The sequence below is a fragment of the Dioscorea cayenensis genome, chromosome 11, assembly GCF_009730915.1.
Source record: "Dioscorea cayenensis subsp. rotundata cultivar TDr96_F1 chromosome 11, TDr96_F1_v2_PseudoChromosome.rev07_lg8_w22 25.fasta, whole genome shotgun sequence".
Classification (NCBI taxonomy): Eukaryota; Viridiplantae; Streptophyta; class Magnoliopsida; order Dioscoreales; family Dioscoreaceae; genus Dioscorea; species Dioscorea cayenensis.
In genome coordinates, this window is record NC_052481.1 from 14,184,470 (window position 1) to 14,209,839 (window position 25,370).

Genomic DNA, 25,370 nt, shown 5'->3' on the forward strand with positions numbered 1-25,370 from the left:
GATTTCACTGCAAATTGTTTCGAACCCCAAAATCCTACACAAGGAGCAACTATACCCAAAATAACACCGAATATACACAAAATTATGCTAAAGGACAAGTAAAATAATGAATTGAGTGTAAATAAATATGATATGAAATGCACTCATCAATGATGAACGTAATAACAAGATGAATAATATTCATGAGAACCTTCAAAAGTTATTTGGAGAATATTGTAATATGGATTTACAAAATCAAGGTAGTTATTCTACAATCCAAACAACTCAAGACCAACTTATTAAAGGAGATCCAAATGATCTATTAATGGTGAGTACTCATAATTCATAAGCAATTAAATTGTTTTACTTATGTTAAATTTTTTTAAGACTTTAGCTTTTACATGATTAATATGTATAGGCCTGTGAAGCATTTCAAAGTAAGCGCTTCACTTCATAACATTATTTGGATCTCCCCAGATTGGTTGAAGATGCTGCGATACATTTTGGACTCTTCTTGTAAGTTTCCTTTGTTTTTTCTTTATAGTGTTGGTTGGTTTTTTTTCTGCTGCCTGTTGGTTTGTTCTAGTCTTTTTCTTTATAGCTTTTTAACTCCTTCTAACTTCCTTTTATAATAAAAAAAAAAAGAAATAGAAGAAAAAACTTGAATGTTTAGAATTTTTTAGATCTATTCAATAATGTTATCCATGTCTTTGTCAAATGGCACATGATGTTTTGGCGATCTCTATTACCACAGTTGCATCTGAGTCTGCTTTTAGTTTAGGAGGTAGAAGGCTTGACCAATATCGAAGTTCTCTGACTTCAAACATTGTAGAAGCTTTAATATGTGGACAAGATTAGTTACATGCATCAATGGGTAAGTTTGTAAAATTTTGTTAATCCAATCAACACTCATAAAATAATTATATGAAACCTAATACAAATACCTTAATTGTTGTGTTATTATCTAGGTGACCATGGAAAAATGAAGGATTTTGATGATGGCACTGAAGGGATGTTAAAGGTGGCCTTTGTTGCTCCAACTTCAAAGCAAACTTCAAACGAAAATTGAGATTTATTAACATTGAAGATTGCGTATTTGAAGTTTTACATATGATTTTATATCATTAAAAAATGGCTTCTTAGGTATTATTTTTGGCATGTTATTGAATTTTGTATTATCAAGCCATGAATTTATATTTAATACTTATTAAAACTTGGACTATTATATGAATTAATTCAGATTGTTGGACATTGCTTTTTTCATTTGAAATAAATTTATTATTTCTATGTAGGGTATTTGAATGAACTTTAAATGTATATTACATGATTCAAATAAATTTCAGACAATCAAGCAACCCGGTTTTGAAAGAAAATGGGTTTGGTCAAATCACATTTATCTGGATTTAAAACCAAACTAGGTCAGGGCATCTAATTTAGCGACTTATAAGAATAGTTGTCCGGACCCGTACGGATTTTTGCCACCACCAATAGTGGAGAAGGGCGCAGGGCGGTTCATCAAGCCCGTTGGGCCCAACGTGGAGATCCAGGTTGGCTTTGGCCCGACTCTTAACAACCCCGACCAACAGTGCCGGTTTGCGGAGCCGGGTTCGGCAGGTGGACCCGAGGGGCCATGGGTCAACACAAAGAGACTCGACCCGGCCCGAAGAACACCACAAACCGGTGGGCCGGGTTGAAAACCGGCGGTTCACAGGCCTGCCCACCGGGTTTTATTTATTTTTTTAAAAAAATGATAAGTTTTAGTTAAAAGGTAATGAAAAATGTAGTATTATTAAAGTGTTTGTATTATAAGTCGAATGTTGTTGTTCACAATAATTATTATTATTATTATTATTATTATTATTATTATTATTATTATTATTATTATTATTATTTTGCCAAAAATCATAATTAAAAACATTTATAGTTATATTAATTTATTTTTTTAAAATATTTTTTATGAAATGTATTTGATAATATTTTTCAAACTGGATATTTGTTGATATTGGATTAAATTTTAAAGTTTTGTAAGAATTATTGATTTCATGAATAATGATAATGGTTGGAATTGAAGAGATGTTAGTAAACGAAATAATTATTTTTTCTTTAAAAACCTATTAAATATAGAAATAATTAATCCTAAATGGTGTTTTTTTAATGGATTAGTTGTTAACATTATCCCATGATGAGTATATTTATTCTAATTTATTTTTTATTAAAATATATTGTTAACATAAAGATTGATAAAAATTTATAATTAAAATATTTTTTATATAAATTACGTTAGACTTTATTATAAACTAATTATTTATTAACTAAAATTTCTAAAAATTATTATGATTCTAAGTTAATAACATGCAAAAAAAAAATGTTATACAGAGAATTATCATTTTAAATTACGATATTTATAACATAACATATCATTCAAAATATTGATTTGTATGGTAATATATTCACATAGGGGTTGTTTGGTTCCCCGTATTTTAAATTACAATGTAAGTCAAATTACAGTGTAAGTCATTTTACTGTATTTTAACTTACATCATGGTTGTTTGATTACCTGTAAATTAAAATGCTGCATTTTCTTTTCAAGTGTATGGTTTGATGTAAATTATAAGTTAAAATCACCATGTAAAGTAAGTGGTGAGATTACCCATTTTGCAAAATTTTTTATATTTTTATATCTTTTCAATATTTCATTTAAAATGTATTTTATTTATTTAAATCTAATGTATTTATTTATTTAAATAGATTTATGTTAATGGATTTTATCCATTTTATTTATTTAAATTAGTTATTCAATATACTTGAATTTAACTTACTAATACAACCATCATTTAGCATACTCACTTCAAATTATGTTTATAAAACAAGATAAAAACTCAATAAATCATATTCAAGAACTCAACATGTTCATCAAACAAATTGGAAACTCAACAAACTAATTTCAACAACCAACACCATTAAATTTTCAACATGTTTATAAAACATGACATAGTTCAACAACACCATCAAATTCTTAACATGTTCTTAAAACAAGATATAAACTCAATAAATCATATTCTAGAAGTCAACATGTTCATCAAACAAATTGGAAACTCAATAAACTAATTTCAACAACCAACACCATTACATTCTCAACATGTTTATAAAACATGACATAGTTCAACAACACCATCAAATTCTCAACATGTTCCTAAAACAAGATATAAACTCAATAAATCATATTCTAGAAATATAGTTTGTACGTTGTTGATCTCTATTGTAATATGACTCTCGTGGCAAATTCAATCCTCTTCTCTTACTGTACCACTGTAATGCTATAATTGCAACAATGGTAGCAGCGACAAGTACAACACTTTTGTCATCAATTTGATTGTCCATTTACAATCTGAGTTTAGATACAAAAAAAATCACTATAAATCAATGACCAATTTACATTGTGTAAAAAAAAAAAAAAAAAACATGAGTTATATATATATGCTTTTATGTATTTGTAGCTAGAGTGTGGAACAAGGGGAGAGAGCAATGTGCTCAAACTTTTAACCTTTCTTGAGAGGAAAAGTTGATTAGATAATTAAAAGATTCATTGGCAATAATGACTAAGTGTGTGGACTGCTATGTGTCTTGTCATGTGTCTGTGTAAATTGGACTAGTTGATTTTGAGGAAGTGTTAGGTGTTTTACGCTAATGAAACTACTAAATTGAATATTTTTTTGTTTAATTAGACGAGCTGTGTGTGTGTATAGTGGCTTTAATCTTTAAAAACTTTTCTGGAATATTGGCATAGATGTGTAAATTTTGGTTGTAATGCATGTAGGTAGAGAAATGGAGGATAAAGCTCCATTTCTCTACCTACATGATAAAACGACCAACATACTTTGTTTTATATTAACATTTGATAAAAGTGCTTTTTAAGTTTAGTTATTTCATGCTGAAACTTAAGCATTTTAAGCTTTTATTTGTTATGTTCGGGTGTCAACAAACAAAAATGATTTAATATCTAACATAACCATTTATATCAGTAGAAATAATTTAAACATACAATACTTAATATAAATAACTTTTTTTTTAGAGTAAGATATGAAAATAAATAAAAAATAATACAAACCTATTGACTTCAATAAAATGCCCATCAACACGGAACCATTTCATGAATCAAATTGAATAAAATAAATAAATAATACATAAAAGCAGTTTGAATATAACAAGTCAAGCTGATCATTCATAATGCTAGTCCAAGTTCAAGAATACAGCTAAGTTTCACTTCACCCATACAGATCACTTCTGAATATAAAAAGGATGTTTATTGTTTATAGATTTGTGTCACCATCCATCACTGGAATGGAATAAGTTCTGAGCTTTTGTTATTTTTTTTCAGTTAAGAGTGGCTTAAATAAGTCCATGTACAATACTAGAATCTATAAACATCAGGTCATTCTTTTGGTCATTGGACAAACTAAGCAGTGAGAAAAGCATTACCAAGTAAAGCCTGAGCACTCCTTATAAAACTTGAAGAAATTTCTTTCAGGTATGGATCCCCTAAAACAAAATGCTGCACAATTGAAGGATATGTTTCAGGGATCAAACAGTAATTGTAGATGATAATATATAAAGAATAATCCACATTACAAATATCTAAATTACAATGATTCATCATTAGAGGATTGAGCATAAAAGCATTATCATTGAGAGTGCATGACTTAATCCATGTCACACAGTGGATTGACAACATTAAAGAAAATAAGGAAACTTTTTGAAGTGTCAAAAAGAAGTTCTAATTAAAAAAAATCAAGAAATGCAATCCAATTCAGTAAGCAATCTAATTCCGTCAATTATGTCTTGATTTCTTAAAGCATTCCTCAACCCTTTGTCTAAATTTTCAAAATCTCAAAAACCAATCCATCAAAATCATAAATCAAGCTAAAAATAGAAAAAAAAAAATGAGATTTTTTTTAGACTATGAAGCAGTGAATCTGACGAAATCAAACAGACAGTACAAAAATATTGAAAATATTCAGCCAAAAAAACGAAAAAAAGGAAAACCTTGAGCCTGTGATCACCACAACACAACGATCTTGATACTGAGAATATGGTCATCATCATCAAGAATCTCAAGCCTTTCAGTGCGCAACGAATCATCGGGAGGCGTCGACCTTGATTTGAAGAAGAGGTGCGTGATGATCCCTAGGAGCCGTCGACCTTGATCTGAAGAAGAGGTGTGCGATGAATCCCTAGATCTGGACTGCCGTTTGTGAAGGAGAAGGTGCGCGATGAATCCCTAGATATGGAATGTCGTTTGTGAAGGAGAAAGATCAACGCCCGAGTGGAGAGTGGTGACTTTAATAAAAAGTAATCGAAAACATTTTGCTGCATTTGGACTTACGGCCAAATTGGCCGTAAGTCCAAATGCAGCAAAACAACCCTTTTGCTGCACTTAGACTCACTGCATGTATGTTTTCTCAGTAAACCAAACAACCCAACATAGCATTTTACCTGTGAAACAAATTACATCACATCTACTTACGGGTAACCAAACAACCCCATAATGCATTTCGACAGTAATAACGTCTATATAAATAACTTCCCTCTCCTACTCACGAAGAAATGGTGGTTTGGTGCTTTTAGTTTTTTAAATGAGTTGAGTAGGTTTTGGGTTCGAAACCATTGTGGAGCAAATAAAGGTTTTGATTAAAATTTATAAGGCCGAGACAAAAGTCCATCCGTGCCCCCTCTAACTAATAGAGCTTAATTTTTTATAAAAATAAAATAAAATGTGTAATGGGCAGTAGTAGGCCTAGCGCGACACAGATCGACCTCCCTCAAATGGGACAGATGCATATCAAATAAATTAGAGAAAACTTTGTACCATGTGGTTTCTACGATTGGCAAAAACTGAAAAAATCGTCTATCCTTGCTTACGTGGCAAAGGTAAGATCGTCAAAACACATAGTTAATTCTTTTTTGTCTGAGTTGGCGGGTGAGTTTGGTATTTGGGTTAAATTTGTTTGAGAGAACGGCTTATTCTTCAACTCCTATAGCTTCTTCACAGCTAGGCTTCTTTTTCTCCATTCTTCTTCATAGCCGGGTTCTTCTCCACTGTTAAAACTATTTTGTTTCTTTTCTTTTTATATTTGAAACCCTATTCATTTTCTCTCTTCCAATCTATTCTTTAATTTGTCTTGCTTTGTTCTTGCTTTGGAGATCTTTGTTGGTGGGTGGAGTTCAGAGAAGGATCTGGTCGCCATGGTCACCAAGCAGTCAGGAGGAACAAATGATTGATGAGTAATAATTTGTTAATGTTTGATGCAAATGATTTGGCAGATGAAACCAACTACCAAGGCTAACATTAGGAGGAGCAGTCGTAGGAATGAAGGTGTTGTGGTAGTTGAAGGATTTTGTGATGAATTAATGATGAACTAAAGCTGTCATCAGAAAGTAATGAAATGAAGTAGTAATTATGTAATTGGTTGTAATTACAAGGGCTAAGAGTTTGTTAGGAGGTTGTTATTGAATTTACAGGTGTCCTAGCATATAAGGTGTTTGTTAGAATGTCAGGGTAGGTTGCCGCAATAAATGTATTGATTTGTTATAAAACCATATCATGAATGAGATGAAATCAAAGAATTTTTGCCCTGTCTTGTGTTCTCTCTCTTTTTTTCTCCTTAATCCTCTTATTCCTCTCTTATACTGCAATAATTAAAAGAATCTAGAAGAGCATAAGAAAATTAAAAGAAGATAAACAATAGATGTTGTTATTCGAATCTAGAAGAGCATAAGAAAACTAAAAGAAGAGAAGCAATTAGATACTGACATGTGCCAATCTTACCATATAATACTAATTCTTAAGATCATCCGATATAATTCAACAGAGATACAAGCAATTTGAAAATACTAAACAGTGATCTTAATTATATTAGCCCCCAAGTCACCAAAGCAAGATGTATTAAAGAATAGATTGGAAGAGAGAAAATGAATGGGTTAAAAAAAAAAAAAAAAAAAAAAAAAAAAAAATTATTAGTTTATTAGTGAAGAAGAAGTTGGCTGTGAAGAAGCTATAGGAGTTGAAGAAGTCATTCTCTCAAACTAACTTAATCCAAGTGCCAACTCACCCGCTAACTCAGACAAAAAAGAATTAACTGTGTTTTGACGATCTTACCCTTGCCACGTAAGCAAGGACAGACACCGTTAACATTTCTTTCTATTTTGCCAATTGTGGAAACCACATGGTACAAAATTGTAAAATTGCCCTGAAAACAGTTCCATTAGTACCATGAACAGGATGCCACTACTAACATTAAGGAGTTCCATCCTGTAAAATAAACCTTTAAGCATTATTCACAATTATACGGAAAAATCTCACAATTCATGACATCTAAAGATTATTTTCATCAAAGGAAGCATAACAGGAACATGAATGAAGATATATTCACAGAGGTCTTCAGGGAAAAAAACAGAGATGACATACTGAGACTTGCAATGTCACAGTGATCATGACACTCCGAATCAAATAGAGCGAGATGATAGTTTCATGAAATTTGATCAAGTTCACAGAACAATATCAGGACAGCAAGATGGTGAGAAATCTCACTTTTATCAGGAAGATTGTCGAGTTAATTTCTTAGCCTTCCTCCGAAAGGGCTTGCAAGCCTGAATGCTCAGATCGACTGCAGCTGCAAGTGCCATGAAGATTGCAGCATCCTCAACACAAGTGACATGCTTTACTGCAAGCTGCACCAATGGCTTGCTGCCCTTCCCTTCACCTTGCACCCTACAATTCATCACAAAGCCGCCATCAATGGGCCCACTAAGGGCAGCAGCCAAGTCATCTCCAATATTCTGAGGGCTTGGGACAGGTGCACCCACCGGAGTCTGCCTATTCATATCAATGAAGAATTCCCCTCCCTTGTCCGCACTAATCATGACGTCTGACACTAGAACGCCTGCCTCTTGTCCTTCTGGAAGTAGGTGGAGCCGCAGACAAACAAAGTCTCTGTGTCCAATCTCTCGCCATGCCTCAAGTCGGCCCCATGGTAGCCAGCTCTCAGCCGGCCCAACAGGGTCTGGCCGGACGATGAGCCAGGCTCCTGGGTTGGACTTCGCAACTCGATCAAAGCCGGTGGCAGGCACAAATGGAGTTGCCATGAAGGCTGCAGCAACAGCAGAGCCTGAAAGGTCATGGATCATCACCTTCCAACCCTTCCTTTCTCTTCTTTCTGCTTCCTGGTCTGCCTCATTTTCATTCTGCCAGTAATTGCCCATCTGATCGGTTTGAGATGCCCTATTGTGATCAGACAACAAAGTTATATTTGTTTAAATCCAAGACAAGAACTAGTTAGCGGCATAGGGCAACAAGCACTACCTGATAACAATCAGAAAGACACAGAAATTTCAAGCATTCGTTCCCTACTACAAGATGCTCTTTGATTGCACAATTATGTCTCCACTTGTATTGTTAGCTTACAAGTGAGATGATCCAAGGGAAAGATTTCGGTGGTCAAAGGTCCATACATACATGAAGGAATCATTTTGATGAATGTCATGTTCTCAAAGACACCCATCAGCTCTAATATTCCTAGAGAATTCTGTCCTTCAATATTTTACAGTTTCAAAACTTAACCAAGAGAAGAGACAATAAACTTATACAACTTACTATTAGGCAGACCATTTGTCTAAGACAAACTTAGGAAACAGATGTGGAAAACAGATATCTTACCGTCGGTCCCGGATGAACTTGCAACTGAATATAGGTTGCTTGATGGCACCTTTAAGCTGAACTATTTGAGGACTCAAGCCCGTTTCATCTTCAAAGTGGAAAACATATCGAGGGTCTGGATCTAGCTTCACCTTCAAATGCAGCTCCAGTCCAGGTTTGCCCAACTTGTGTTTTCCAAGGTTTATCCACCCATTGTGAAGTAGCACTGCCTTCCCTTCACCCCACTCAGGACCCACAAGTACTCTGAAATTACCAATCTGATGCTTTCTGCTGGTGACACCACAATGAGATCCTTTCCTTCCCATGTAAACTACAATCTCAAGATATGCATCAGGGCCCTGAAAACATCCTGGTGTCATCAATGCTTTTACATCAGATTCTTCAAGATAGAAGATTGTCAGATTGCTTTGAGAGTCTGGATTGATTTCGGGAGAAGAAATCAAGGGAACTTGAGTGGTCTGAATTGGGAAACCTCGAAGACGGAACTCACACAGGCATGAAGCAGAAGTTGCATGAACAGTGCCTTGCACTGTCTTTGAAGATGTCACAGGCATTCTCAAGCCCAGAGATCCAATGGAAAGTCTGATGAAAGATTGGGGATCCATGTATATCACACAATTCTCTTCATGTCACAAATGGTTATTCATCTGTTTAAAGAAATTTGTTCATGCATACATTAGTCATTAGGTATAGAAACGAATAAGCTGACACAGTCAGACCAAATTATATGTATATACATATAAAGCGCGAAAAATCAAGCATGTTATGTAGACGCACAGAGAGAATGATTAAGAAGATTTTCCAGCCCATCAAAGGAATAATTCTCACATACATACTACATAGGTCCAATTCCATAAGTTGGTGCCAATGTAATCAGCCTAATATCACATTGAAAACAAAAACCAAAAAACTAGATACTACATTAAATGTGTCAGCCTACACTAGTTTATCCAAGGTATATGCGAGCTCAGATTATTCAAGCCATACTCAAAAAACTGTTAGTTCAACAATATTACCTCTTGAAGGATTAGTTATAAAAAAGAAAAAGAAAAAAGAAAAAAAAATTCATACTGGTACATGTATAATTTAGCAGTAATCAAGAAAATGGTAAAATGACATTCATCTATCTTTTGTAATTGATTGCAAGTAAAAGCAGTAAAAAGAAGTAACAGGAAGATGTACAAAGTGTGAGTTATCTATCCTCTTTCTTTCAAGCAGGAATCACCCTACAATTTAAAGCCAAAATATCATACCAACTGACTCCATAATAAACACAGAGCTCCATTACACCATGAGGGAAATAATGGTGCCCTGTAGGAAAGCAAGATCGTACAGCACCAAAGCATGAACATACACAAGAATTATAAAAAGTAGCTCCAAAAAAACCTAAACATGTCAGTCTGATTGATCATCTGATTAATATAGAAAAGCTAATGACCTAATACCATAAGAAAAAAAGCAATGATGGTCCAACACAATGGAAGATTTGCATTTCCTTTAGCCAAGTGTAAAGAAACCTAAATTCCAATTCTCACAGAACAACCTCAAAGAAAGTAGCATAGCCCTCCGTTAAGCAAAGCACATACCTATTCAAAGCACATTCACAAAAGCAAAAACCCCTGTTTTAGCTTATCCTCCAACGACCTCAAATCTTCTCTAAAGTAAGAGAAAATCCCCAGAAGAGGAACACTAATCATATTAGTTATTGGCATGATTATGAGTAGTAACACTGTCTCAATCATGCCTTTAATGGATCAGACGAAGATGTGTTACTAATAAATAACCATATGCTATTAACAAAGCAGACAGCTACTTTGAAGACATATTTTCAGTTATGGCAGGGATCTAAAATGACAAGACCATTGGAAGCTTTTCATTCTCACCATTACATAAGACAAAAAATCACCTGCAACTAAGGCCAAGAACAGGTCATTCGCCTGAATCACCACCAATCCAACCAGGAAACGACTCGAGGCAGGCATATTCAACTTATCTCTTTCCCAGGCTAACATCTCTTTTAATCAAATCATAGAAGCATAATCCATTGATATCATATGAACTGAAAGGCATGTTCGTATGTTACCATTTCATGTAAATTGTCCCTTCTTTTATTTCTTTCTACACAAGCAAGAGAATGTCATTCTTTTGACAGTAAATTAAGTAGAAAAATACAAAGCAAAACAACCAAAAGGTATACCTTTCCTCTTAATTCTACTCTCTCCTTCTCTAGATAGCGGATTTCCTTTCCTTTCTGAAAAGCATCAATTGCAAATCTTTTGAACGCTAAGCCATAATTAAGAAAATCTTGCTCTTCTTTAGAATCAAACTACGTCTAAAACACTTAAAAAGCGTGCAAAAGATCAACTAATCAATCCAATTCCATTTGTTCTCATTTATGTAAAAAAAGAAAAATCAAGTAATCAGAACCCAAAATTTCTCAAATCCTTCAAAGTAGACTAAACACTTTTCCACTCCTCCAATTCACGAGAGAGCTCAAATCCCCAAAAAAACCAACCTCCATGGAGCACAACAAAGGCGAACTAGAAACCTTCCGTTCCCTAAACCCTACAAAAATACGACTTTTTAGTAAAAGAGAACCTAAAAAGTAGGAATCAAAGAAATCACTTTCTTGAATTCATCCAAATATCCGACTTGCTCCACTCAATCTGCAACCACAATCCCCTCAAACTAAAACACCTAAAAATTCCCACCACCTCAAGATTTCCAAACCCGTAGGACTTCCATGAACCCCAAAACTCTTCCTCCGATCGGATCCCGCAGCAAAAACCCCATAAGAACTACAACTAATCACCGAGAAGAAGAGCAGCGGAGAGGGAGGGCGAGAGCGGAATGAGTCTTCAAGGGCTTCAATGGAAAGAGGACCAGAAGAGAACAAACTCCATGGAGGCCAAAGGTGGAGGGGACCAATTGGATATTCATATTATTAAAAAAAAAAAAATTTAAATTGCTTTTGGAGTCTATCATGCACATCTAATTAATTAAAAAATAAATCAGTGAAATTGGATACAGCTGGAGTCTATAGTTCAGGGCATCGCTATCAGACAGAAGGTATTGAAAAAGAAAGATATTTTATTTTATTTTATTTTTATCCTTGCTTTCTCTCTCTATCTCACTTGACCACGAGAATTTCAAATATCTGACATTCTGACATTATAAATAAATATAAAAAATAAATAAAATTTAAACGAAAATAGACCTAGGTAAATTATGGATAAATGTTTAGTTTAATAAAAAAATTATATATATATATATATATATATATATATGAGGGTAATGGTCAAAACCCGTACCATTTTCAACGGGTAAAGATAAAGGTAAAGATAAAGATACAGATAGGATAAGGACATACCCTTATCTGACCCGTACCCGTTTAAAAAATAACGGGTAATATTCTTTTTTATCGAACCTTTTTGACAGGGTATGGGTATGAATATATTCGGGTAAGGTACAAATTGCCATCCCTACAAAGGACCATCTGAAAAATACATCTGACGTTCAAATTTTTCAAAAAAACCAGGAAAATGCATTTTGAAAGAAGTATCTTCTAAACTCATTCAAGTGATATTAAAATTTAAAAAATTACTGCTATTGATGCAATAAATATATCTAATTCGTATTATCAATTGAGCATCCCAGCTGAGCATAGTAAATGTGGTAGAGAGACACGGCACAAAAAAATTTATTCGGATGTGTTTTGATTTTTAAAAAAATTCTTAAAACATAATACATCCTAATTTTTAGGATACTAATTATTAACTCTACAGTGTAAAACTATTAAATCCAATACTTGATATCAACACTATTAGATTATGTAGATGATGCGTGTTTTTATAAATTTAGTTGTAATATATCATATGTGTTCAAAAAATATTGGCATTGATTCAAGAGAAATATGTGATTTTATTTTATGTTAGAGTGGTATAATCCAGGATGAAAGTAACTTTTACCTAAAGCTATGTAACAATAAAATACGTTTTAAATACATAATGTATACAAATTCTCAAATTCTACCTAAAATAATTTACATAATGAGATGTAAATATTAGGTAATGTACCTCATTGCTTTGATTTAAACACATTTGATTAAAAACTTGAATTTTATTTTTTCTATCAAATCTATGAAAGTTAAGAAGAAATCAAGTATAATATCATACTTTGTAAAAATATAAAATAAATATATGGGACCCCAAATTTAGGGTCATCCACCCCATTCTTAAATTTAGAGCAAAATTTATGACCGGTTGGAGTTAACCACGACCACAAATCTCACCCCCAAATTTGAGGTTTGGGGTCATGGTTAGAGATGGTCTAAGAGCCCATAATTTATGAATTTTTTAATATAATTAAAAGTTTTATTTATTATTATTTTATTTACATAAGAATCTTAACTTTTTAAAATATAAATTTTATTTTATTTAATTGATTTATGAGAATATTAAATTATATTAATTTTATCTTATCCCACCATTTTTTGAGTCTCATAATTCATGAATTTTTCTAAAAGATAGATTAAAATTAAATAATTTATTATTATTATTATTATTACTATTATTATTTTATCAGCATGAGCGTGTAAAAAATCTTAGTTTTTTAAATGTAATTTTTTTTTATTTATCTTAGATATTTATGATCTCCTTTTTTATTTTTATTATATAATTTGTTATCTAACCAAAATTAACAAAAAATAATTAATTAATTTTTATATAATTAGGCCTAGGGCACTATTTGGGTAAATTTTTTAGTAGGTCACTAGACTTTGGCTCATTTTCACTATGATCACTGAACTTCAATTTGTATCAATTTGATCACTAAATTTTAATTTGATTTCACTAGGTTGTAAACAAGGAATTTCAACCCTCAAATGAATGATGTAGCTGTTTTTCGATAACATGGACACCTCTAATAGATTTAATAATGTGTCATGGGGAAGACTGATTTAGATTTTTAGACAGCCATGTAATCAATTAAGGGTTGAAATTCTTGATTTATTGTCGGTTGAAATCAAATTAAAGTTTAGTGACCAAATTGATACAAATTGAATTTCGGTGATCAAAGTGAAAATAAACCAAAGTTTAGTGACCTATTAAAAAATTTACCAGCACTATTTTCACCCAGGCAAGCCCGGGAATCCGGGATGAAATAAAAAAAGTTACCATGTATGACTTGAAAAAAAAATCAAGGTTATATTGTTATATATGGCATGATACAGTGCAAGGAAATCAGGGAAGATACCACATAAAAAATTCGAGAAGATTAATATATATATAATGATACCGTGAAATTAATTCAAGAAAGGTAACTAATTATCATATATAACATAGTACTATAAACCTATAAATAAGGGGCTTCTCCTTCAATTTAGTGTATTCCAAAATTGACAAAAAATAGAATAATTCTTATAAAAAAAAATAATGAGTTGTTCCTCAGGTTTGTGATAAAGAGTGAGTATTTGTAAATGCTATTAAAAAATTGCTCTATTTTCTTTATAGTGAAAAAGGCAATATTTCTGTAGGCGCAATCTATAGCAGGTGAAAAATGTAAATTTGTAGTCATAGTTGTACTTCCTTTGGCTTTTTTTTTTTTTTCATTTTTTATCCTTTGGCCTGTTTCTTTTGAGAGATTTCACACCAACACAAAAATTAGACATAAGCACATCTTCTTCTTAGTAAAATAACAACAAGAAAGTAGACATTCATTATTTAGGCCCTGTTTGGATGTATAGTAAATTTTTCTGTAAGAATTTTATTCCATAGGATTCAGAAATGATTCTTACGTAATTTACTACAGGAAAAATTCCTACAGAATCAGTGTTTGGATGTGCGCAGTAATTTTTCTATAGGAATTTTTAATTTTGAAAATGAAACTAGTCGTTAGAGTTTAAAAAAAAACTAGCTGTTGTATTTTTTGAAAAACTAGCCGTTACCAATTTATCTATTTAAAGCCAACACTCTTATGCCATTTGTAAACTTATCTCTCTTCATCTTAAATTTTTACTTCTCAAACTCTTTTGTTTCAATATGGATCTGGATCAATGGAGAAAGCTTAATGAAGATGATGACGAATTCATGTTCACCATTTTACCAAGTTTATTTCCTGTAAGTTCAGAAACTAGGCCTTGTCATACATCAATATTAACAGGCGATGCATATGTTCAAGAAATTCTTCAAGGTCATGAGGTACGTTGTAAGCGTGAATTTCGTATGGAGCCTCGTATATTTCAAGCACTTGGTAATTGTTTAAGAGAAAGATTTCTTCTTCGAAGCTCGAAAAGGGTTACAATCGAGGAGCAACTAGCAATGTTCATGTACACTCTTGCGCACAACGCTAGTAATCGTGATGTGCAAGAACGTTTTCAACATTCAGCAGAAACGCTTAGCCGTTATTTTAAAAAAGTGCTTGACGCTATTACTACTCTTGCAACTACATATATAGAATTGCCACCAACAACTACACCACCAGTTATCCAGAATAATAGACATTTTTTTTTTCATATTTTAAGGTTAGAAATCTTTATACATACTTTTTATTTAGTATTTATGTTTTTTATATATTCTCTTAACAAATCTTATGGGTTTTTTATTTTAGGATTGTATTGGTGCTATTGATGGAACACATGTTCCAATCACTATTTCTTTGGCCTTGCAAGATCCTTATAGAAATAGAAAACAAACATTATCCCAGAATGTCATGGTCGCATGCGATTTTAACCTACGTTTTGTATATGTTCGGGCTGGTTGGGAAGGTTCTGCTTCTGATGCTAGAGTACTTCAGCATTCAATCGATCAAGGCTTCCATGTCCCCCCCAATAAATATTACATAGTGGATGCAGGATATGCAAATACTCCAAATTTTATTGCTCCATACCGAGGTGTGCGTTATCACTTACATGAGCAAGGACGAGCAGGATGTAGACCAAGTAATTACAAAGAACTATTTAATTTGCGACATGCTTCATTGAGAAATCATGTTGAACGCATTATTGGTGTCTTGAAGATGAGATTTCCTATACTTAAAGTTGCAACCTTTCATCCAATAGATTCCCAAACTGATATAGTAGTTGCCACATGTGTCTTGCATAATTTCATACGTATACACAATGGCACGGATGAAATCGAAGAAATCAGTAATACAGCTGACGAAGTTACTGTCCCAAATGGAGATGATACATATCAAAATGATGTCAACGTACTGAACTCTGCTCGTATTGCAGGTGCTCGCAAAAGAGATGAAATAGCAATGCAAATGTGGAATGATTACTGTAACTATCGTAGAAATGTAACTTAATTGATGTGTAAATTTATTGATGTTGTTTTATTTTGGTACTGCAATTATCAGTATGTAACTTTATCAATGTTACCTTATTTATAAAATCCTCTTTCTTGTTATTAAGAAATAGGATAGCCATAGATAATTTAAAAACCTGCCAGCAAATAAACAAGTATATCTCAAACAAATAAATACATGTCATAAACATAATGTCTTACATAAAAGATTCAAGTCATTTAACATAATGTCTTCCATGTAACTAAATATTAAAACATAGAACATGACATTGTTTTTAATTAATCATTTGCCGAATCCATAACACTTTCCGTTCTTCACTGATGAGACTCAAGAAGATTTCACGATTATCCTTATCTTTAAACAATGTTGTAATTTTAACAAAATCTTCATCTGGAAATTGATCACACAACACATTAAATGCCGCCATGCATTCTCCAATGGTGTACTTCTCCTCTACCTGGTTTTTTTTCATAGCATCAATGTATCTATCCGTCTCAGCTCGACGCATATCTATATATTGTTCTAAGAATGACTCTTGAACATTTTTTCGCTTTCGGTCCTTTTTCCTTCTTTGCACTTCATCCCCTAACCTTTGCCGGCTTGTATAACATGAGTTTTGGGGTTGTGAAATATTTGGTTGACTGCATGGAGGCTCCACATGTGCAAAATCAGGATCCTCTATCTCTATTTCGGGTGTAGACAATGATTGGATGGGATCATTTGGAGCCGGAATGCTTGGAGATGGAGTGTCCATTGGCACATTTGCATAATAGTCTACATCACGAGAGCGTCTTCCTTCTGCATATCTCCCTGTGTAATAAATGTACAAATTATTAGAAAATATATGAACAAATCTTTAAAGCAAACATTAGTAAACAACACTTTCTTACCCTCATAAATCTCCTGCAATGCCGTGAAATATGGAAAGGGTTTTTGATGCCATCTTCTAGCTTCTTTATTTCTCTGCATATTTTGGTGAAAATGATTAAGATAAATTATTGCACAAAGTTTATAAATTATGTGATAAAAATATATACCTCAAGTAGTGGTGCCCAAACTTCTTCAGTGGCTTCGACCATATTTTTTTCATAATCCCATCCAAAACCACTCAATTCGGTAAAACCCTTCAAAAGCTTGTAAATTTTTTTCAACTCTTTCTCTAGTGCTTTAACTTGTACAACAGTGCATTTTAAATTAGGGAATTTCATTACCATGTCACGCAATATTCTATTCCATGCCTCTTTAGTCCATCCATTTTGTGAGCGGTACGCGGGAACATTATAATCACCTAATAATTTCACTAGATGAGCCCTATGATTTTCATTCCATTTGGCCCTTGTGTCGGTCTTCTCTTGATTTGCCATCTATACAAAAACAAAAATAAACCACTCACACACTTACATGGAGTAATAGTATTAACATGAAGTACTAGGATGTGCAATAAATACAATTAGCTAATAACAAGCATATAACAAGCATATAACCACTAAAGTAAAATGTATTCACCCAAATGAGAGGTCTGCTCATTTTCTACCCAAATCATCTCCAAATTTTGCAAGGAAGTAAATATACATTTTAACTATATTAGGATTAATAGCAAAAATGGATCAAAGTTGAATACACCTCACCTCATTAAAGTCATAAGTTAGTAAATATTGTGTAAAAGCATGAAATAAAATGATGGTTTTTGAGATGAAATGACCTCAGATTGATTGGCTATAGATTATATTATATAGAGACATGTTGGTCCCATTTTAATGTGACATGTTGGACTTAGTGACTGCTATGTTGGATTCCAAATCTCAAACTCTCTCTTCCCACTCTATAATATACCTATATGTTATTCTCTCATGTCAATTGTTCTGCTTTTTTGTGCATGATTTGGCCCTAACTTTCTATCTTTTCAAGATACTTTGTTGTATTTCCTTTTCAATGACAACTAACAAAACATCTAATAAAACATAATTTGAGCTTTAAACCTCCTCCTGCTTAATGTAAGCTCATGAAAAAAATATGAACTTCATTAACAAGTAGAACTATATATATCTCTTTGCTTAATTAGATGAAATTCCTTGAATGAAAACAGAAAGCAAGAAACATGCATGCCAAGCCCTTTCTCTTTTTATTCACTTAACACCATGAACAACAACCAACAAAACAACATAATAATAAAAAAGAAAAGAAAAAGAAACTTTAGAAACAATAACATAACATGCATACATACAAATAGACATGCAGGAAAAAGAAAGATGAGATCTTTTACAAAGAAACAGATTTTAAAAATAAATTATAATAATAATATTAAGATGCAACCCATTCCATGGAATCAAAACATGAAAAACTTCACAAAAGAAACATATCAACTAACCTAATAGATTCAGACCATTCCATTAAACTCAAAAGATAAGAAACCTCCACAAAAATAATAATAATAATAATAATAATAATAATAATAATAATAATAATAATAATAATAACAACAACAACAACAACAATTAAATAAAATAAACCCCCAAAAAAACCAATAACTCATAGGCTCAGAAAATAGAGAAGCAATGGCCAAATTCTCAAAAGCTTCTCACAACCAGAAATATTAAACCAACTCAAAAGCTTATCACACACATTATATATATATATATATTATATCAAGCTTCTTCAAATGCCAATCTAAACTAGAGTTCAAAATGCAAAACATATTCTGCAAACACTCAAATAATTCCCACATAATTCATCACCAAGAAGATATACAACTACAATTGATGTCCAAATTTAAGCATCACAAACATTAGATCTTCATCCTAACTTTTTGAACAAAGGTGAAGTTTAACCTGTGTATGAATCCATGGTCAAAGAAAGAGAAAAAAATTCACAAGATTTGGTCTTTCTTGCCATGTTATAGCTACAAGAAAAAAAATCAGTCCAATACTCACTAAGTAAACCGGCAATGGATTTGCTACCAAAATCGGCGGGATCTTTTGACTTCTCCGACGGGCGCAACGCGTCATCGCCGGGATCCAAACGGTGGTGAAGATGGCGGCCGAGGGCGGCGGCGGTGAGGAGAAGATGGCGACGGAGGTAGTGGGAGGAAAGGAGAAGATGGCGACGGAGGAAGACGGATGCGAGGAGAAGATGGCGACGGAGGAAAGCGGCGACGAGGAGAAGATGGTAAGGGAGGAAGGTGAAGATGGGGAGAAAATGTTGCTGCCAATCCCAAAAAAATTGCCCAGCTTTTGTTCCCAACACCAACACGAAAAACAAAGGGAAATTTTATTTTGGTTTCACCTCTTTGAAAAATTCCTTTGGAATCCTATGCTTCTACAGGAATTTTACCCAGTCAAAAGTTTGCCCAAACACTCATTCCTATGCATTCCTACATAATATTAAATTTCATAGGAATGCCCACCATTCCTATGGAATTTGGTTGCAACCAAACAGGCCCTTAGAGATGCTTTTTTCCATTCTACTGGAAGAGGAGAACTAATTATATATAATCATACTATATAAACCCTTACATTATATGTTTATATGAGTATGATATCACAAAATATTCTTAAATGAATTATACTTATTTTTAGTAGATTTGATTGAATGTTATTAAGGCATAATGGTTGATAAATATTCTCCTTGATTGTGGTTATCTAATATAACTAGAATACTTATAAATAGCCCTATATTCTTGTATTATAAACGCAACAATCAGTTATGTCCCTTTTCATTACTATTCTCTTAATGGTATGAAGAACCTACTAGCCTTTATTTATTTTTTATTTTATTTTATCTTTTAAAACTAATATATTTTAACTAAACACCCTAAACACTGAAGAAAAAAATGTCAGCCAACACAAAAACTCTATGCAAGACACTTGATTTAGTTATGGCTACACACAATCATAGGCAACAACACAAATGTTATTTCTTATCCAAAATATTATCAAACTAATCACAACTACTCTAAATAAGCACAAACTACTCAGGGTATGTTTGGTTCGTAAATGGTTCACTAAATTGATGGAAGTCTTGAAATAGCACTTCGGTGGCGAAGTGATAATTTTAGTTGGAGATCCACACTTCCATTTGTTTGGATTAAGGAGGAAGTGTCACATTACCAAGCACTTCTTTTTTTGGATTGTGGAAGTGAAAGTTTGGAGAATGTGACTTTTTTTTGGGGAAGAGGAGCGGGGCGAACCCACTAGAGACCCAAGGGCGTGCACAAGCCTCGGTGGAACAAGTGGGGACGAGACCGCGCTCACGTGGGCGCTGGAACCACTCGTACACAACCACTATTCACAACTCCCAGAAATGTGCCCTCAGCTGAGAATTGAACTCTCACCACTCGGTGAGAGCTCTATCGGCGACCCGTGTACCAATAGACCCGCAGGTCGTTGGCTGGAGAATGTGACTTTAATAGTACATAGTGTTTGTGTAATACTCAATTTTTAATATGTTAGACCTCATTTATATAAATTTAGCCCAACCCATTACTATTGTACTGCAGCTAGCTTGTAGAAGGGCAATTTGGTAATTTTAAATTTGATTGTAGTAGGTACTGTAGCATATCGGGATTAAACCTTAAAACCCCTATCTTACTCCTTTTTCCCTTATTCTAATCCAAGAGAGAAGAGAGCGTTAGGAGTGGGAGAAGCACCCATAATCCCTGATTTATTTATTTATTTATTTCAAATTTTATAATAGAAATCTCCTCCATGCTTAGATAATTAGTTGGAGTTCATTTGGATTTCTTGGATCTTCCATATTCTTAAAATTTCAAGCAAGTTTTAATCTCTTGAACTCCATGTCAAGGAGCTCTTTGAGTTAATGTTTAATTTTATGGCTAGAATGATACTTTTGAAATGGCGTGGGGAAGTTATTTTTAAGATCTAAATTGTATGCCTTATTTAAGCTAAATTTATGCTTCTAAGGCTAGAATTCTCAACTTTTGATCCCGGGTACTATAGCATTGGTTTTGGTAAATCTTGGTGACTACAATGTGTGGTTTGATCATCATCGATCCTTGTTTTATTGTTTTACTTAAAATGTAGAGTGGAATGGTGATTTGGGAAAGTTAGGGGAAGAGTATATTGGACCTAAGGATAAGGTTGAATGTGTATATATTATACATATACTTAGAGAGTAAAACTTGCTATGAGGATGTTGCACTATAATTATGTTTGGCTTAATTTTGATTTTTGGAGTTTCCTTGGAGTGCTAAATGTGAAGCCAAAGTGGAGGAGTTATTATAAGATTACATTTGCATGTTTTATAAAAACTGGATGAATTAAATAATTAAGTTGTTCTTGGAATTATTTCCATATCAGTGTGATGCTTGATAAAATTGTTTTAGAGGTGAAAATGAACTTGTCATAAGTATGAATTGACTCGTAGTGGTTGGAAGCCTAATAATGATTATACGCTAGATTCAGGATTAAGTTATTGTAGCTTCTACTGTACGTTGCATTGAATTTAGTAAGTGTTGTTTTGACCTAGTTTAAGATAGTTGAGACTGGCTTAAACAATATTAGTCCAACTTAAGCTCGTTTACCTTTAGTGGGTTATAGTCTGAGCTACATAGCTAAGGTTATTGAAGACTATTGGTTGGTTAAACTTTTTTAAGATAGGTTTCAACAACTATAAGTTCATAGCCCTTCATGCCTTTCATTTAGAGCTAAAATTGATGTTATACTTGCTATTCAAGCTAAATCAGTAAGTATCTCATTTATTTTCTTTGAGATGGTCAGATCTCTAGCAAAGGCAAGACACCTATGGAGAAATAGAAGATTTCTTCTATTTTTCTGGGCAAAAGCTCATGAGTGGATTGTGTTTTATTTTATCGTACTTGCAAATTATGGTTTGTTACTGTTTTGTTATATATAAAAATAGCTATATAGCTATATATGTGAACTTTTTTTTTTTGGCCAAGTATGCTTAAAATGCTTTTTTGGTTCAGGTGAATACTTTATGGTAATTTGAATCTGTCTTGTTGATCATTATCAACCTTATCAAGGGCTCACTTATTACATTCTCTCTTGGTATTTTATATGAAATTCTTATAATTATTTGATGTTCATGTTTTAAACTATCATTTCATATATATATATATATATATTGTTTGTGATTGCATTATGATTTCAGTAGTGACGAGGAGCCTAGAGCTCCACCTACTACAGTAGGGGTCCTCATAGTTCCACCTATCGAGAGGCGGCATGGGTGATTGGTATATTTGAACCCATTTAAGAGGGCCAAAAAAATTGAGAATACTGGTGAGTGTACCTTTACTAAAATTGAGACGTCATGATTCATCATATGTGTGGTCTCAATGACCAACACCAAAGGTAGCACCCTTGGTGGGCCTGAACTTAGCTGCGGCCGCTGCTAGGTTCATGCTAAATTATGGCAAACCCTCATAATTGGCTTATGATTTCTTTTGTTGTTCCTGTCTCCTTTCAGTATTTGGGATTTTTTTTAAATATGTTTTCTATTTTCCTTGTTTATATGTAATTATTTATTTTGTTACTTGCATATCCACTCATTGAGTACCTTTGTTATTCATAATATCTCCCTCTTTATATTTTTTAGGCTTGTCCTATTAGCTTATCATGTTGTTGTGCCAAGTTCTTCAACATATCTGTTCATTTTCAGTGTAGGTTGACTTTTGTTGGTATTGTAGTGGGGACCTACATGGGTGATTTGGAAATTTATATTTTTATCTTCATCGTGTGAACTTTATGTATTCTCTGTGCTTGAACTTATTTCATGTGTAAACCTTTGTCGGCTCTATGGTTTGAGAAAATCCCTATGTTTTGTATTTGATATTGTTTCACAAAAAATTGTTCACATGTTATTAATAACCTAGCGATAACTTAGAGTAGTGAATTTGTTCATCACTTATTTTAGGATATCGTGGTGGTTGCCACCTGCTTGGCTTTGGGTCAAGGTGTGACAGTTTGGTTGCACGGAAGTGGAGTTTAACTCACAACTTTGTGGTGAAGATGAGGTTCCCTCACTGTATTATTGGGTTGGGTTTATTAATTAACATGTTTATTAACATGTTAATTTTTTATTTAGCTACTAATTTGAATGTCTGATCTCAAGTATTTTTCCCCAAATATTATAAAATTGTTTAAAATAAATTTAAATTCAAAACTATGTGTTTTCAATCATTTCATTATCCAAAACAAGAAATTAAAGGTTTTCTTATTTATATTCAAAGTTAAAATTACACTTAATGTTCATCATATTTTATGTTATTCATCCAAAAAAATTGAAAGTTCTTCAAATTAGTTTGTTTAAAAATTAATTAATTTTTGTTATTTATTAAATTATATGTAATAATAAAATTATGTGTGATGCATTAATTAGTTTTATGATAATTTAAAACTAGTTACCTATGATACACAAACTTATAAAATTATTTTCCAAATGAAAGTATATTATACAAATAAATGAACTCTCCTAAGCAAAGTGTTTTGTCATAAAAAAAAATAAAAAAAAATTACATAAGAAGTCCAAAAAATATTTATTTCATCATTAAAAGTTTTTGACATTATTTTGTTATAAAAAATAATTAAATTTTGATATTTATTAAATTATATGAAGTAAGGCAATTATGTAAGATGCATTAATTAGTTTTTTAATGATTTAAATTAACTACTTTGGATACATAAATTTATAAAATTATCTTCCAAATGAAAGTATATTATGGAAAAATCGAGCTTTCCTAAGCAAAGTGTTTAAGAAGAAAAATACAAGTCCATGCAAGCACAAAAAATACAGGTACATGCAACCACAATATACATGAAAAAAATGATATATATGACTCGGTCCTATACACAATTCATGAACACAAATGTTATTCATTAAAGCACAAATGTACACTACAGTACATAGAAAAAGAAATACAAATTTTCAGATTGCAAAACTACAACTCTTACATAACGACATCTAACATTCTTGTATAGCGAAATACAAAAGTTACTATAACAATAATAGGATCCCCTTTGTTATTCTTGTACAACAAAATACAGTTGTTATGTCCTTTAGAAGACCACTCCTAGCTCTATTGCATATCATAGAGCAAGAACAGTCAGTAAAACAACAAATATAAACATGAATGTTATTATCTAGATAACATATTGACAACAAACATTATATCATACCTTGTTTGTGTGACTGACAACGCCCCTTGCGTATGTCTTACAAGTGAACGGGTTTATCGAAGTAATAAAATCCCAGATGAGTGGAGTATCATATTAACAGAGAGTAGGGAATAAAAACACTTAAATTTTTTCTTAACTAAGTGAAAGATGAATAGTGATATGCGTGACAAGATGTGAAATAACAAAAATAAAAGAACAAGAAAGAGAGCACAAGTAAAGGAGAAGGTAAGGCAATGGATATAAATAGGGTACCCGGATATTGTTCTATCTAGGACAATCGTTTTAAGTGCAAGAACCTTCTACTATACTTTCTAACTGATGCAATAATGAGTCGTGGAGATCTTTAAATACATGGTCCCAAATCTAAGGTCAACCATGCCTAACTCTATACATGTCCCGGAGGAGAAATTGAATAACCTCTCAACCTCGCACTCGTATAGAATTGCAATGAGTTCTAGGGATTCCAAGTGATAAATCCTCTTCCTAGATGTAGACCTAACCTTTGGTCCAGGTGGAAAGTCCCTAGCCACAATTAAGCCCTAGGTGCTAAAATCACTTCAACGTTTCATTCCGTTGCACCCGCAACTAAGCCCCAGCTGAATGTCATCCTTTTAGCCTATTCACTTTACTATGACCGCAAAGAACTTGAGGAAATGGAGGTAGAAAGAGGATGCTTTGCTACCTCTCGACTCACCCTCTCAACCCTCTCCAATCTATCTTTGTCTAACTCTCGTGGTGTGTCACTCACTCACAAGGGTTACCAACAAGAACTCTCAACCCTAGGGTCACTCTAAGGGAGTATTCATACAATCAAGCATTCAAGATTGAAACTCAAATAAAACATCAATTAATTGAAAGCATAATAAAGAGGTTCAATGAAACGAATACATCCTAGGGTTCACAAATACCCAAGTACCCAATAGGAGGTTTAGCTCTCCATGAAGCTAATTACAATCAATGAAATCAAATGTAAAAGCAAAAAATACATAGAAAACCCCCTCGATAGTCGTGGCGATGGTCTTGTGGAGAGTCCTCTACTCGTCCAAGGGTCCATTTGTCTGGCCTAGGATACACCTCGCAAGCACGGTGCCGACGAAAGCTTTCCCACTAACCTTCTTCCAAACGGAGCGCGATGTGAGAGCCGTAGAACCTCTCCAAATCCCTAGCCAATGCCTCTCAAAACCCTAGCCGAAGCCCTCTCTCAAGTTGGGGAAAAGATG

The 25,370-nt window shown here is 33.1% G+C and overlaps 2 protein-coding genes across 3 annotated transcripts; both read right to left on the bottom strand.

The window, feature by feature from the left end:
* Positions 1-7,345: 7,345 nt before the first annotated feature.
* On the bottom strand, positions 7,346-11,620 carry LOC120272018. Of its 2 annotated transcripts, XM_039278722.1 has the most exons (4): positions 10,890-11,620; positions 10,599-10,810; positions 8,693-9,339; positions 7,346-8,257 (listed from the first exon to the last, which is right to left on the bottom strand). In XM_039278722.1, the coding sequence occupies exons 3-4, from the start codon at positions 9,295-9,297 to the stop codon at positions 7,573-7,575; spliced, it is 1,290 nt and encodes a 429-aa protein (XP_039134656.1). In that variant the 5' UTR covers positions 9,298-9,339; positions 10,599-10,810; positions 10,890-11,620; the 3' UTR covers positions 7,346-7,572. The 2 variants fall into 2 exon arrangements, with proteins under 2 accessions (XP_039134656.1, XP_039134658.1); XM_039278724.1 differs by lacking the exon at positions 10,599-10,810.
* A 4,651-nt stretch (positions 11,621-16,271) lies between these two features.
* LOC120271630 (uncharacterized protein At2g29880-like) lies at positions 16,272-17,361 on the bottom strand. The gene is made up of 3 exons (XM_039278303.1): positions 17,035-17,361; positions 16,888-16,960; positions 16,272-16,807 (listed from the first exon to the last, which is right to left on the bottom strand). Exons 1-3 carry the CDS (start codon positions 17,359-17,361, stop codon positions 16,272-16,274), a joined length of 936 nt encoding a protein of 311 aa, XP_039134237.1.
* Positions 17,362-25,370: the final 8,009 nt, after the last annotated feature.